This window comes from Eschrichtius robustus, chromosome 4 (assembly GCF_028021215.1).
Source record: "Eschrichtius robustus isolate mEscRob2 chromosome 4, mEscRob2.pri, whole genome shotgun sequence".
NCBI classification, from domain to species: Eukaryota; Metazoa; Chordata; class Mammalia; order Artiodactyla; family Eschrichtiidae; genus Eschrichtius; species Eschrichtius robustus.
Window position 1 is genome coordinate 138,067,309 of NC_090827.1, and position 15,967 is coordinate 138,083,275.

The 15,967-nt window shown below is 35.1% G+C and overlaps 1 protein-coding gene across 5 annotated transcripts in view; it reads left to right on the forward strand.

Annotated features, from left to right (window-relative positions):
• INTU (inturned planar cell polarity protein) overlaps positions 1–15,967 on the forward strand; it is a 73,387-nt gene that overhangs the window by 32,013 nt on the left and 25,407 nt on the right. For all 5 annotated transcript variants that reach the window (XR_011073962.1, XR_011073961.1, XR_011073963.1 and 2 more), the window contains exons 4-8: positions 1,093–1,296; positions 5,618–5,736; positions 9,258–9,347; positions 11,867–11,944; positions 15,401–15,590. Coding sequence is in view for 2 of the 5 variants with exons in the window: in XM_068543415.1 (XP_068399516.1) it covers positions 1,093–1,296; positions 5,618–5,736; positions 9,258–9,347; positions 11,867–11,944; positions 15,401–15,590 (681 nt within the window). In the remaining 3 variants the exon portion in view is untranslated. The remainder of the gene's footprint in view (positions 1–1,092; positions 1,297–5,617; positions 5,737–9,257; positions 9,348–11,866; positions 11,945–15,400; positions 15,591–15,967) is intronic.

Sequence of the window (15,967 nt, forward strand, 5' to 3'; positions counted from 1 at the left end):
AATAAAAATCATATATGTTTAGGTTGTACAGTGTGATGATTTAATATCCTATATTGACCAGACTTCTTTATTCTTGATCAAGCATGAATTTATTTTTTGACTTTTAACATTTAATCTAATTAAAGGAGTCATTGCACTTTAATGTCTAAATTTAAAATTTTATAGGTTGTTACAGTTAGAATGTCCTGTCTTACTTATCTGTATTCTGATAAGACTTTAAACATTAGGAATATTTTGTGCCTATATAGCTTGTGATGACGTCCTTACTACACAAAATTAGCTATATTTAGTGAAAACTTCTTTTAGTAAAGATACACACTGGTGCTTCTTTGAAGTAAGCAAGTTATCTTTGGCCAGCTGGCATCTAGACACATATCTCCTTTTTCAAGGAAAGTTAATTGAGAAGTGGAAGCTACCTTTCAACCACTGGAAAATGGCCACATTCTGGACTCTTACCCATCTTGTTTGACATCAGGCCATGAAATTAAAACTATCTTGACAAAACTGATAGATAATCTTCTTAGGGTCATGGTTCAAGATCTGGCATGTTGATAGTTTTTACTGTCCTTAGCCTTTATTTTAAAGGACCACAAAGAGTGTCTAAGAGAAGAATATTTGAATATCACCTCACTTGAAAGGAGAGCTAATTCTGGTTATATGAGGTCACTTTTAATCCTGAATCTCTTCCTTTTACCTTCCCCAGATGAGTCAGTGCTATTACCATTCTTAATGTAATGTTACTCTCTATTACGCTATCAGATCATACTAATTTTTGTTTTTCCATGGCATTTCTCGTATTTGTTGTCAGTACTTGGAATAAAATGATTAAGTTTAAACTAATGAACTTATATACAGAGAATTATATATTCTTAATAAATATTTGTAATAATATGTGCCAGATATTGTCCTAGGACCTGGAGATACAAATATAAATAGAATACACAGTCCCTGCCATCAAGGAGCCCATACTCAAGAATGATTTTTATGCATACTGTGCGTACCTGAGTGAACGTGCATGTACAGATCCTTCTTTGTGAAAACCACAGCTGATTTTCCCTTGCTGAAAAATCAACATGTTTTAATTTTTTAAAGGTGAAACTGACGTTCGAAAATGCACATGCTGTGAAAAAGCAAACAACTCAACCAAGACAGAAAAAGGCACAGTCAAACACAAGTGATTTAATCAAACTTCCATGGGGAGAAGCGGTCAAAGGTACCCAGCAGAATATTCTAAACACACCTCACATCGTTATGTATCTCACACTACAGCTCGACTCGGAAACATCAAAGGAAGAGGTGAGTGTCTTCTCAAAAGTGCAAAGGAAAAAAGTAAGGACCTTTTTATAGTCTTCCAAATAATTCTCAGGCATTGTGTGTCTTATGTTTTTGGTATGTCTCTTACACACAGCAGTCTTCAAATTGACAAGCTCAATAAGTCCGTTTATGGAGATTACTGAAATATTTGAATTTGTTTCTTCTACCTTCTTTAAAAATTTCTATTTGAATTGCTTTTTCCATGATATTTTCTAAACTATACTTGGTTGCTTGTATCATTATTATTCTTGCTGTATATTCTTATTTCTATTTTCTTGTGATTACTCTAAAAATTTTATCATGATATTTCTCTTAACAGATTCTAAAGTTAAATACTATCTTAACCCCTTTTCAGAATAATTCAAGGCCCTTAGTACACCTTAACTCCAATTTTCCCCTCTTCACCTGCATGCTATTGTCATCAATATTTCAGTGCTATCATTTTTTTAAATTCCACAAGTTGGGCATAATTATACTACTAGTACTACCACTTATTATTATCATATTTTATACATTACAAAATGTATAAATTATATATCATAAAATACATATTTTGTACATCATATTTTGTACAGATGAGTCATCTTTAAATTTATATATATGCTTACCATTTTCTTTATTCACTATTCTTAAATCTCAGGCTGACCTTATTTGATCATTTTTCTTCTTCCTAAAACATATACTTTAGGCATCTCTTTTTAATGAAAATCTGTTGGTGATAAATTCTTTTTGTTGTTATTTATTTGATGATGTCTTTTTCACCCCTTCTTGAAAGGTAGCTTTATAATTCTACATTGTGAGAATAGGCCAGTTGCTATAACAAACAATCCTAATGTCTCAGTGGCTTAACATAGTAAAAATTTATTTCTCATTTCAATGTACATGTTCCTGGTCAAATGGCTCAATGATTTGAGCCCTTCATCCAGTGGTTCCATTATTCCCAAGGACTTCAGAGTCCTCTCTTGGATCTTTTCCATCTAGTTGGCCAATGAGAGAAGAGAGAAAGCATGCAATATCACATGGGACATTTCAGAGGCCTAGCTTAAAAGTAGGAACATCACTTCTGCTCACGTTCCAATGCCTAGAACTAGTTATATGGTCTCTCCCAATGCAAGAAGGTGAGAAATATAGTCTTCCTGTGTGGCCAGGAAGAAGATGAAGTCAACACATAGCATTACTTATGCCAAGTAGGTAGAAAGTTATTTTCTCTAATCTGTTCGAAGATAGTATTGCTTTGTCTTCTGACTTATAATTGCTGTTAATAAGTCTACTGTTGGTCATTTCTTTTAAGGAATCTGTCTTTTATTTTCTTTGTTCAGTTTCTTGCTTCTGGTATGTCCAAACTATTTTTTAACCTCTCCATAGTGTTTTTTTGTCTGTTTGTTTGCTTAAACAGTCCTATTTTTATTTTTAGAAGTTCCTGAAAGGTTTTAAACTAATCTACATGCAAATCTGCCATGCTATTCCTAGTAGTCTTTTGTTGTTTGTTTGTCTTAGTGATTCTATACTTTATTTCTCTAAGCATCTCATACGTAGCTCTTCTTCATTCTGTATCTTCCCATTCCAGTATCTCTAAGTCCTAATGGGGACTCTGACTTGTTGTGGCTTACCTTGTTATTTCCTTGGGTATCATTGACTAGACTTACTGCTTGATTTTATCTTTGGGAGTCCTGTGGTTCTAAATGGGGAATGCCTTCCTTCAAAGAGAATTTGCTTCTTCTGCTTCTATCACTGACATAGAGCACTTCAGCCTCACTAAAGGGTCTAGGTTTAATGCAATGGTCCTAGGCTCAGCTCACCTACCTAGCCACTGGCCCAATGCTCAGTGTCCTGACTGAAGACACTGTAGGTATCAGCCCTCAAGACAACCTGCCTCTGTCCTTCTGCCCACTACTCACCACTCCCAGCTGAGGCCCCAGCTTGCTTTGCAGTGCTGGGGAAGGGGGTTGGAAAGGTATGGAGAGGATGTCATTGGAAACCTCTCTACTTGTTATATATCCAGCAGTTTAACAAGTATGTTTTGGCCATGAATCCAGTTGTTTTACAGCACAAGGGTCTCAGAGCATCTAGTTTACCATAATGCTTTGAGCAGAAGTGAGATCTAAAAAGTTTTTACCTGGTTTACATTTCTTTCCTTTTGAAATCCTTGCAGCCTATACTCTCAATGCCAAACCCATTTTATCCAAAGGGTGTATTTCCTTGTGTTGCTTCTTCATATGTCAAAATTTAGCCAATAATTGAACTGGAAAGGAAGGGATTTACTTCTACATATTTTTATAATTTTCTGTGTTCTGAAAAATACATGGAGACCTAGAGTTGATAATTCTAATTTCTTGCACGTTTTACTAGTCCCTTGTATCTTTAGAACAATACGAAATTTAACCGTGTATTAAATAGAACACACAACATGTTTCTGGGATGGTAGCATCCTGAATCTTTCGAGGTCATCTTGGAGTAGGATAGTGCTGAGGCCTTTTGTCATCCTTGCCTTTCTTTCCATGGGAAAGCGTGTAGATGTTTCTCTAATGAACAGGTTTCTGTCTGTCGACAGCCCTGTATCAACACTGTAATTAGGAGAGGCTTTTTATTCTTACTGAACAGAGTGGAAACTGCTGCAAATACATGCTACTAACGAGTGCTTTAAAATACAGCTAATTAAATTGGTTAGGAACTGTAGAGCTTGCCAGGTCTTGAATTGTGAGGCTTTCTGGGGTGGTCGCAGCAGAGGTTGGAATAGAGACTTTCTCAAATGACCTTTGTACTCTGGTATTACTTATTTTACAATTAAATGTTATAGGGTCATTTTGTTTTCATGTGAGTTACATATTTAATAACAGCTTGTTTTCTTAAAGTTACAAGATTTGGACATTTTTTTAAAAATGAATCAAAGACTATATGGTTATTTGTTTAAAGTGGTATTTGGTATTTGGCTAAATACAGTAAGTTTGTTTACCAGTTAAGGTTTAAATTTATTAAGTAGACATAACAGAAGATCTTCACTGGTGTTTGAGTTAATTTCTAGAGATAAAATGTTTTATAATATTTTTACACTACTACAGAAATTTTGAGTTGTTAGGCAGACTGTATTTGGCCCACATAATTCCATAGCAATTTTCATATACTGAATGTGCTTTAATACGTATAAAAAACAGATGTGTCCAGTTTGTCATTATTTATATTTTATCCTAATGTAAAAGTTGCGAAGGCATGGACTCCAAGTCACATAATTATTTCTTGTAAAGAGAGACCAAAGCAAAGTGTAGAATGCTCTTTAGAGAGAGAGCCAAAGAAAAGATACAGTATTTTAAGAGTTTGGGCTTTCACTAATGGCTATGTTAATATTTATGAATATTGTCATTAAGTAGCATAGCTGGAAATTACTCTGAATTCTCTATGGTTTCTATCTAGAAATTTTAATTTTGCCTGCTTTTAATTTGTCATGTGAGAAAAATAGCATGTTGCTTTAAGTAATAGCAAAAAAGTGAGGCACAGAATGATTCAATCCATCATGTAAAAGTATTAGCAATGCACATCTTGATTTTGAAATTTATAAAAATGAAATTTTTTAAAAACTGTGTGTTTCCTGGGAATATGCTCTTCTTGAAAATAGAAAACTATTAAGCATTTTGTGAATAATCTTATGGATTTAGTATTTTCCGTAATTTAAAATGTCTCTCTTTTAAAGTTTGAATACAGATTAATTTGTGGTGGGCAAACGCTTTCAAATTTAAACAGAAGATTTTATAATATCATAATACTTCTTTCTTCCTATCTGCATGACTTTAATTTAATTTTGTATTCTCACTCTGTAAGTTTAATTGCAGTCTTGTCTTGTGTTTAAATAAAGATTTAATGGTTTCACCAAAGATGAAGCTTATCTTAAAGACTCCTAAAATTTACATTTGGTGTCTGTGTGCATACGTAACCACAGGAGATAAGAATATCTATATAATGAAATATAACTATTAGTATTTGAATTTATTGTAAAGGGACATTAATGTTTGAAACATTGTTTGCAATTAGTTGTAATTATTCCAACTAATCACTATCCTACTCAGCATATGTATCATGACTAATTTTGACAGTCTCTAACTTATTTTCAAATGTGGTATTTTAAATACTAGGTAATGTGTTAAAATTCCAGGCATACGTCTCTCCTTATGTTTGAATAAACCTCCCACTGAAGCTGAAAGGAATCTTTTTTTTTTTTTTTTCTTAATTTGAAGTCTGAACTTGCCATGAAAAATATAACGGTTGGAAAATTTGGGAGGAATTGACATTTCTATTTCTTTTTATTTAACAGCAGGAAATCCTATATCATTATCCAGTATCTGATGCATCTCAGAAACTTAAAAGTGTGAGAGGCATATTTCTCACACTCTGTGACATGTTGGAAAATGTAACTGGGACACAAGTTACTAGGTAATAATTGATTTTTATTTAGCTTTCATTCTCTTTCTCTCAAGTTCTTTACCTTAATTCTGACAAACAAAATACTAATATAGGTATCTATTATATAAATATTTATATGGCAGATATGATGTCTGCAGATATTTTGTTTCTCACCTAGGTTATTTCTACTAATCATCTATTTAAAATGTAAGTTCTGAGTACAGCTGTAGATCTGGATGTTTTGGACTTTAACAAAGTTGGATTAATGACTATACTTTAGAATTTCTTCATGAAGGCAGTCTCTCTTAAGCACAGCATTATGATGAGTTTGGGCTTTTTTATGATTTTATCTTGACTATTAACTTGCTTGACAATAGCTTTGTGGTTGGTAAGGATGACTGAATACTGAGTTTTTCATATAGTTCAAAATATTTTGTTCTGTTCTTAGAACAATGATAGAAAACACACAATACACATACACTTTAGGAAGAGTATTCAGAAGGCAGTATCATCTGTGCAAGTTCCCTCAGTGATGGATAAGCAAACTGGTGTTAAATAACTTTTTGAAAGTCAGTTATAGAGCCACACATCCCATTCCATGGGGGGTTTTTTTGTTTTATTTATTTATTTATTTTTGGCCTAGTTGGGTCTTCGTTGCTTCGTGTGGGCTTTCTCTAGTTGCGGCGAGCGGGGGCCACTCTTCGTTGCGGTGTGCGGGCTTCTCATTGCGGTGGCTTCTCTTGTTGTAGAGCACCAGCTCCAGGCATGCGGCTCAGTAGTTGTGCACGTGGGCTCAGTAGTTGTGGCTCATGGGCTCTAGAACACAGACTCAGTAGTTGTGGCGCACGGGCTTAGTTGCTCCGCAGCATGTGGGATCTTCCCGGACCAGGGCTCGAACCCATGTCTCCTGCATTGGCAGGCGGATTCTTAACCACTGCGCCAGCAGGGAAGGCCCCCATTCCATGTTGATTTATCAAGTCTTGACTTTGAAATATTATAGTTAACTTATGGAAAAAGGGGGCTCAAAGTTTTTGAGTTTTGTTTTTGCTTTATTTCATAAAATAGATTTATAGATTATAAACCATTTTTCTTCCTTAATATTTCAACAATTTTAGACTTTACCAAAAACAGTTTATCTCAAACTTTGAACTCCTTAATATTGATACAATATCAAATTGGATTTTCTAGACTTTAATTTTTCTTTTCCAATCTTCTGATTAAAATGACACCTCTAGGATTTTATTTTATTTTTTTTGAAGTATATAGTTGGCTTACAGTGTCGTGTCAGTTTCAGGTGTACAGCACAGTGATTCAGTTATACACACACACATATATATACATATTCTTTTTCAGATTCTTTTCCCTCTATAATAGGTAATTACAAAATATTGAGTGTAGTTCCCTGTGCTGTACAGTAGGTCCTTGTCTAGGATTTTAATAGATGGGATCTGCAAGATAACGGGAAGAATTTCCTTGCTTTTCTAGATGAAAGTGATGTTTAACTCTGGAACTTTTAGTATAGTGTATATAGAAAAGATTAGTTCATTTCAGAATACTAGTAACCGAGGCTCCATTTAGTCTATAAATTCACATTTATAAAAGCATGTGATAGGCCTTTTAAAATTTTTTTAAATTGCTTTATTGAGATATAGTTCATATAGCATACAATTCACCCACTTAAAGTGTACAATTCAATGGTTTTTGTATATTCGAAGATATGTGAAACCATCACCAGAGTCAGTTTTAGAACATTTTTTTATCTCAAAGAGGAACCCTGTACCTTTTAGCTATCAATGCACCTACCCCACCCCAAGCCCTAAGCAACCACTAATCTACTTTCTGTCTATAGATTTCCCTATTCTGGACATTTCCTAAGAATGGAATTGAAATATATCGTTATTTGTGACTAGCTTCTTTCACTTAACATAATGTTTTTAAGGTGCAGGACTCATTTTTAATCTTATTAGTAAGAAAATGTGTTTAAGTTTCCCCATGTGGATTTTATTTTATTTTTCTCTGAAGTATAGATATTTTACTTCATATTTAGACCTTGTTAGCTAAAATATGGGTTAGACATGTGGAAAACAGTAAATATATAGAGAAAAACTTTTTTGTGAAAGAATATGAAAATAATTATTATTTCAGGGATTCCTTAGCAACATATCTTTTGTTGCATACACTGTTTTAAAACTATAATGAAATGAATTATGACTATAAAGGAGTCTAATATTTGTCTAAAAGTATATGCATTTTTAAAACTTTATTAAGGCAGAAGTAATGTCCCTTTAAAAAAATCTATTTAGCAATTCATATTTAAAATCCCACACACTTACCTACTGTAGTATAGAAGGTACACTGTATCCTAGGACTCAACAGATAAAGACTGATGGGTGTATTTTAATGTCAAAGAAAACACTAAATATATATATATATTTTTAAATTTTTTTAAATTATGTTTAATTTTAAAGTAGTTTTAAAAAGAAGTATCTGATCAGTTAAGAAAACATGGAAAATATAAAAACAAATGGAAAAAATTAAAATTACCCCAAAGTCTACCACTCAAAGATAACCACCACAGATTCCACGAGGCAAAGGATTTGGCTGATCTTGTTCATTTCTGTAACTCTAGGGCCCAGGCATGTAGTAAGTGCTCAGTAAATATTGCTAAATTAAATGATAACCTTTCACTTAATTTTTTCCATCTATTTTATACAAATGGAATCATACTCTACCTACTGTACTGTAACTTTCTGTGTGTGGCAATATATCATTTAACATTTTCCCAAATCAATAAATGTTATTTTACATTATATTTTTATTTTATCTTCTTCCTACCACCTACCCACACTATAAGAAGGAATCATGTTCTCTGTAGTTCCATAGTTTATTGTTGTATCTCTTTTTTAGAACTCATTTAATTTGTTTTCCAACTTCATTGAAATATAATTGAAGTACAGTAAATTGCACATACGTAAAATGTATAATTTGATCATTTTTGACATTGGTATAGACCCTGAAACTATCACCATCATGAATATAGCCATCACTCCAAACATTTCCTTGAGAATATGTTTAAATCTGGCTTATATTTTGGTTACTTGTTTATGTATCTGTGTCCCATACTGAATGATCATCTTTTGAGCTGGGACCACATCTTTGTTTCTTTGTAATCTCTTTTAGTAAATCATGTTCATAAATAGACAATCAGAAAAGATTTGTTAAATTAACACACTGGGATGGAAGCTTTCTTTTGAAAAAAAAATTGTATATAGTCAGTTAATGTTAGCAAAAGAATTTCAACATATTTTTGCTGTAATGGGTCTACTTTTGTTTGACCTAGAGTTTTTTTGTGGGTTTTTATATTTCAGAATATGTTTTTGTTGTACAATTCCTTGCCTTTTCTGTGTGGCAGTTAGGTATATGCCAAGAAATTTGCTGATTAAGCGTGCAGTTCTTAAATCATACCATATGTAATCTTTTATGAATGACTGTTTATAATTTTATGACATTTAAAGATGTTCTAATTTCATTTTGACTCTATTTCTTCTTAGCTCATCCCTTCTTTTAAATGGGAAACAAATTCATGTAGCTTATTGGAAAGAATCTGACAAGCTGTTGTTAATTGGCCTGCCTGCTGAGGAGTAAGTTGAGATTTTTGTTTACCTTAAAATCATTTCTAAAATACTGCTAACAAAGTCTGTTTCATTAAAATGATGACATTTTTGTCAAAAGGTAAATTCAAGAAGTTTTACAGTTTAAAGGTTTACTGCACTAGTGTAATGGCTACCTGTGTTCATTTGGTATGAATAGTACAGAAAGGTACCAGGAAGGCCCAGCTAGACCAATTAGTAAGGGTGGAGGCCGTCAATACACTTTCCTCTGAGATATGGCCAGTACAGAGGTGGCTGAGAGATGAGGGTGTCCTCTGCTCAAACTTTTGACAGTATCGTGGTTTGGATTTTGCATGTTTACAGTTTTTTACTGTTGGTGATTTTGGAGAATTAAGGGTCAGCAGAAAGGTGTTTTGTCTCGACGTTGAGCACCTTTGACCAAATAATGAATATTTATCTTTAAAGTGACTTCTCTAATGGTATGTCTTATATTATCATGGTCTCCTTCTTAACATTTTTGCAAGTATTTTGAAAAATGTCTCATGTTAATAGTTGGAGGTAAGAGCAGGACTGACCATTTATACATTTGGTAGAAGTGAGTTACTAAATCCAGCCCACACTCAAGGGGAAGAGTATCAAACAACTGTGGACTTGTTTTAACACCACAAAGAGGAATTCCAAAGGAGGCTGCAGTGAAAAGTATCAAAATTATTATGTTTTAAAGTGGTCTTTAATTTTGGACAGAAAGAGATATGATCTATCATAAATGTGGGATTCAAAACTTTTAACATGAGGGGATAGTGGTGCCATTATATATGTTAAATGATGGCTCTCTTTTACCAGCTAATGTGCATTTTTCTGTCTAAAAACGCTGCTCGGAGACTGCCCTATGCCAATGGGTTGGATCGTGAAACACTGAGTTGTTTTGAAAGAACAAGAATCGGAGAACATCCAGAACAAGATACTTTAGGGTGTGGTGGCAGGGTGAAACATCTGCCTTTGGACTTTCATAGTAGCCCAAAAGGCAAAAGACAAGACACAGATGATACAATGGTGAGATAAGGTAGTGTGGGCAGTTAGACAGCAGAGAGGAAGGCCCAGCTAAGGAACTGAGCACAGGCTGCTTCCCCACTTTCTGATGCCACCAGCCAGATTAGTTAGGCAGACAGAGACCGTTTCCAGGAGAGGTTTTACCCTGAAGCCAAAAAAGGACTGTCACTGCTGAGCTCTGGATCCAGGTTGTGCTGGTTAGGGGGTGCTCTAGCCAATTTCTCAACCTTTGTTACCGGGGTGGGAGTGGGGAGGCAGGGTCTTCCCTAAATACTTATGTCATCCCTATCCTTGAGAACTTGGCTTGTTAAGTTAGAATGAATTCGAAGGTCCTCCTCCTTCTCCATCCTGAGCTTCAAGTCAGAAAGAGCCCTAGCCACCTCTTTACCCAGCTCTTTTACGGCTCATAGCCACCACCCTGTACCAAACTCTTTTCCTCATTGCATCTTGTTTCACATGACTGTGAAAGGTAGTGATTATTATTCTCCTTCATTTAGCCTGGGAAACCGAGTATTGAGAGGTCAGGCACAAGCACCTCCTCAGTGTCAATTTATATGTCTCTGTATCTCCAACATCGTACAGATGGTTTGTAATTGAACTCTGGCAGCCCTGGGATTGTTTTTCCCTTGCCTGTCTTAATGCCACAGTCTGTACTTTCTTTCTTCACCACTGTGCCTTTTACAAGCAGGATGAGAAAAGTGTTGCCCCACCCAGGATACGATGGAGCAGATACTCCAGGAACATGTGTTTTCATGGGGGGAGATCATCTTCCTGTGACAGCTGCAGTCAATAGCGGGGACCTAACCAGGAAGACAGTGTGAGGTAGTGGAGAGAGTAACCTTGGAGCTAAGGAGATGAATGCCCACCAGCAGGTTCTGTTCCCTGGGTGTGCCTGCAGAAGTTGCTTAACTTCTTAAACCTCAGTTATACCCACTGGTATAATGGGAATAAAAGACCTGCTTTGCAAAATTCTTACAAGGCTTCAATGAGAAAATGTTAAGTTCATTTCTTTCCTTTCTCCTACGTTCTTTCCTTTCTCTTTCATTTAGGGGTGTCTTTTTGTCACAAGAATTAGAGGTTGAGATCTGGGTATTACTGGAAAGTGTCAAGAATTTTAACATTTCTTTCTATAGGCCCAGATACTGAACCAGCTGCTTTATATGCATTAATTTTATTTAATACTCAGAATGAACCTGAGAAGGCTTAGTGATTATGGTCCCATTTTACACATAAAGGAAATTGAACCCTAAGGGGGTTAACTAATCTCCATATAGATGGTGATATAAAAGTGCCTACTTGACCCATGTTAGAACCCCAGATCTAGACATCAAACTCTTTGCTAATGCAGGAAACAACCATTATACACAGCTATACTCACAATTAACACACATGCTTTTCATATTCTTTACATATAAAATGTAAAGATGATCTGCTTCTTTTATATTATGAATCAATTGATTATGTTATAAATGAACAGATGTATTTTTGCTTCTTTTTAGAGTTCCTGTCCCTCAGCTAAGGAATATGATTGAAGATGTTGCCCAAACCTTAAAATTTATGTATGGTTCTTTAGATATGTAAGTACTTCTTTGAATTGAACCTCAAGTTTTAAGTATATGATTCTAAATCACTTTTTTGCACTTAATAGTGTTCCTTGGTTGTCAAGTTAGTTGTTTGGGTTTTTTCTTCTTATTATTATTTTCTCATCCTTCATGACTGGCTTTTATTTTACAGCTCTAGGCAGTTTTTCACTGGATCCGTTGCTTTTTCTTTTTTGGTCTCATATGTTACTTTTGTGAAATAGTGATGTAACCACAATTATATTCTGATCTGATGTATTTTTGTAGGGGCAAATGTAAGAGCATTTCTTCAGAACAGATACAGAAAAGAGAAGTTTTTTGTGTTTTCCTCTGATTATAAGACCATTGTCAAATTCACTATCCTAAAATGTGATACTTTTTCCTTAAAAAAATTTTTAGTAAAAAAAATGTATGTGCTATTAAAATAAATAAAAGACATGGTAGAGAAGGTAATTGTCTATTTAGTTTCATGTATATTCTTCCATATATTTTCTATATAATATGAATATACATACTCTCTTTTTTTACCCATGTGGGCTCATATTATACATATTTTTCTGCTTCTTGCTTTGTTTTTATAAATTTTTTTAATTTAAATTTATTTATTTTATTTTTATTTTTGGCTGCCTTGGGTCTTTGTTGCTGCACATGGGCTTTCTCTAGTTGCGGCGAGCGGGGGCTCCTCTTCGTTGCGGTGTCCGGGCTTCTCACTGTGGTGGCTTCTGTTTGTTGCAGAGCACGGGCTCTAGGCGCGCCGGCTTCAGTAGCTGTGGCTCGTGGGCTCAGTAGTTGTGGCTTGCAGGCTGTAGAGTGCAGGCTCAGTAGTTGTGGCTCAAGGGCTTAGTTGCTCCACAGCATGTGGGATCTTCCCAGACCAGGGCTGGAACCCATGTCCTCTGCATTGGCAGGTGGATTCTTAACCACTGCACCACCAGGGAAGCCCTGCTTCTTGCTTTTTTAACCTTGCGGTATGTGATGCATCTTTCTTGATATGAAAGAGGAAATTTGGGGTAACCGTTTAATATTTGAACATGTAAAATTATGGATGGAAAATCGATGTTTGTTAAGTCCCAGTACTTCAGAGGGCTAAAATGATACCTTTGCTTTCAAAGCTTTAAGAGTATATCAATGTAAAAATTCAAAGACAGTTTATACATTTTTCCAAACCATAGTAGTATCAGATCTCTGTTTATCTAGAGTGGATCTTTATTGTCACTGTTGTCAAAGCCGCATAAAGGAATTTTTTATGATGATGCCATCTGGGAAAATTGTCTAATTTGCAATATTTTCCTCCAGGAAAATACAGACACCTCCCTCTCAAACCCAATTACTTATTAGCATTTTCCAAATGTGTGAACTACAAAAGACTGGGCAGCCATATACAGTGCTTTTACCTTTTACTAATAAGAAAGATTTTAACCAATGAAGAGTATAAACTCTTAAGGTGGTTATAAACTACCTCCTTAAATTTATACTAGATGAGCAAACCTTGCTATGTTTTGCCCTAATTGAAGCTTTCTATTTTCATAAGACTAGAGATAATCAAAGATTAAATTCCTATAATGAATTCTGTATATGAAGATAAAGCAATTGGAGTTGTTCTGCAAATTCCACTGGAGTAGGTTGGGGGCAGAGGGACTCTTAATTTCTCTGAATTTCATTTTGAAATTTAGCTTCCATTGATTTGGAAGTATCTCCAAGTTGACAGCAAATTTAAGTAGTTTCTTCTTGCCTAGGTGGGAATTTGAAAGGCAAACTAAGATAATAAATGTAATGATCCACTGAGTTCTTAAAACCAAGAAGCAGTATGGATCCAAGATATTGTTAATAGTCATTTTGCAATATTTTGTTTAATCACAAGGTTTTTTTCTGATTATGAAAGATATTAAAGGCCATTGTGAAAAATTATGAAAAGACTAAAATGTCCAAAAACTTAAAATTATCTTTTACAAGTTGTGAGCTGGTTAGTTCCCTGTGAGCCACAGAAAACTGATTATACATTAATAAAGTTTAGTGTTGTGATCAAATTAAAGATATGTGTCCTTCATCATTCCCAGCCAATCCATCAGCAAATCCTAACCAGTCTGTCTCCAAAACACATCTCAAATCCATCCATTTCTCCCCATCTTCACTATTACCCTGTCCACCGCCATCTCTCACTACTACAGTAACTTCCTGATTTCCTTGCCTCCATTCTTGCCTCTTTAATTTCCAAAGTTCCAGTGATCCTTCTACATTATTATCTGGCTCCCACATACCTTTCTGAATTCAGATCTCAATCCACGCCGCCCCTCTGTATTGTTCTACAGGCACCCTGGCCAAACTTGTTCCCACCCTGGGCTTTTGCACTCTTCCCTCTCATTAGACCTTCTTGACATCGGGATCTCAGCTTAAATGCCCCGTTCTCAAGAGACCCTTCCCTAACCATTTGATCTAAAATAGCCAACCAGTCACCTCACCCATTCAGATGGTCCTGTTCTCTGCTTAGTCCTTTGTACAAGTTCATGTTTTTATTTTTTGTTCATTTGTTGTCATTCTCCAATAGAATGTGAGCTCCATGGGAGCAGAGACCTTGTCTTTTGTCTTGATATTTTTACTGCTGTACTTCCATCAATGAGAATAGTTCCTGAAACATAGTAGGCACTCAAGTAATTAGTTGAATGAATCGGTGAATATTATTCTGATATATTAATGGTATATATACCAGTTATTGTGCTATCCAGTAGTTTATACCAGTGAATGTTGTAGGTAATGCTATATGCTACTTTTACATGGCCAAAACCAAGTTGTCTTTTTTTTTTTCAAGAGTTTTTAAATAGTTATGCCTTCATTACTGAAGAGGGGAGGAAATAGACTAATTATGTGTTTACTATATACCAGTAAGTAATAAGCATAATAAGTACTTACTGTGTACTGGTACTTTGCATGAGAGTTAGATTGTATTATCCCCATTTTTACAGAGTTGGGACCAAAGTTCAGAGAAAGGTTAAATGATTTCCCTGCAAGATCTACCTAGTAAAAGCGGTGATAAGATTCAAAGTCAGATCTGTTCTATTACACAGCTCAATATCTCTTTGTTATCCTGTGTTTCCGGAAAGATACTGGGAGTTGTAAATGGTTGAGAGATAGTCAGAGGTAAAAGCGAGTTACATTTTTTGCAAAAAGGGAACTTCAGCCCATTCTGTTATAGATATACCACTTGTGTTAGCCCTGTGGTTTTCCCATAGTACCATCTGCCCTATGTATTTGAGAATAGGCTTTAGGGTAAAAAATATTGACAGGGTGAATTTCTTAACACACGCCATCAGTAACATAGCAGTAATTCTTATTAAGGGAGGAGAAGTCAGGAAGAGAACCTATGTAGTTAGGAAAGATCCAGTCCCCTTAGGAGCGTACAAGCAATGACTACCGTTTCTGTATGTTGTTCTAACTTTACAGCTCTTGTTTTTTCAGTGCCTTTTGCCAGGTTGAGAATGTTCCTCGTTTGGATCATTTTTTCAGCTTGTTCTTTCAAAGAGCACTTCAGCCTGCTAAACTACATTCCAGTGCCTGTCCCAGTACACAACAATATGATGTTTCCAGTGCAGTACTTTTAGACAATCTCCCCGGAGTTCGGTGGCTCACACTTCCACAGGAAATTAAGGTACTCTTAGGCGTCATAAATAAGAATCAGAGCCAGTTGCCTTCTATTCTTTATCTTCTCTCTCTTTTTTTTTTTTTCCCTTAGGCTTTTTGTTATTTTCAGGGTTATGGGTAAGCGTTAAAGGGGCAATTGGTTGATAAGGTAGGAGGTTCAGTGCAGTGAACTTTTTCTTTCTAAATGGAAATTAGCTCTCTCATCTTACTTTAACATTTAAGCTTTGTTCAAACTTGGAATACTTTTCAGATATCGTAATTATATGGTGTGTCTTACTTTTGAATTTTGTGATTTAGATTTTATAATGCAGGGTCATCGAGTCAGGTAGATGAAATGACTGGCTAACAAATTAATAATAGCAAAATCTTTGTTTACATGAACAT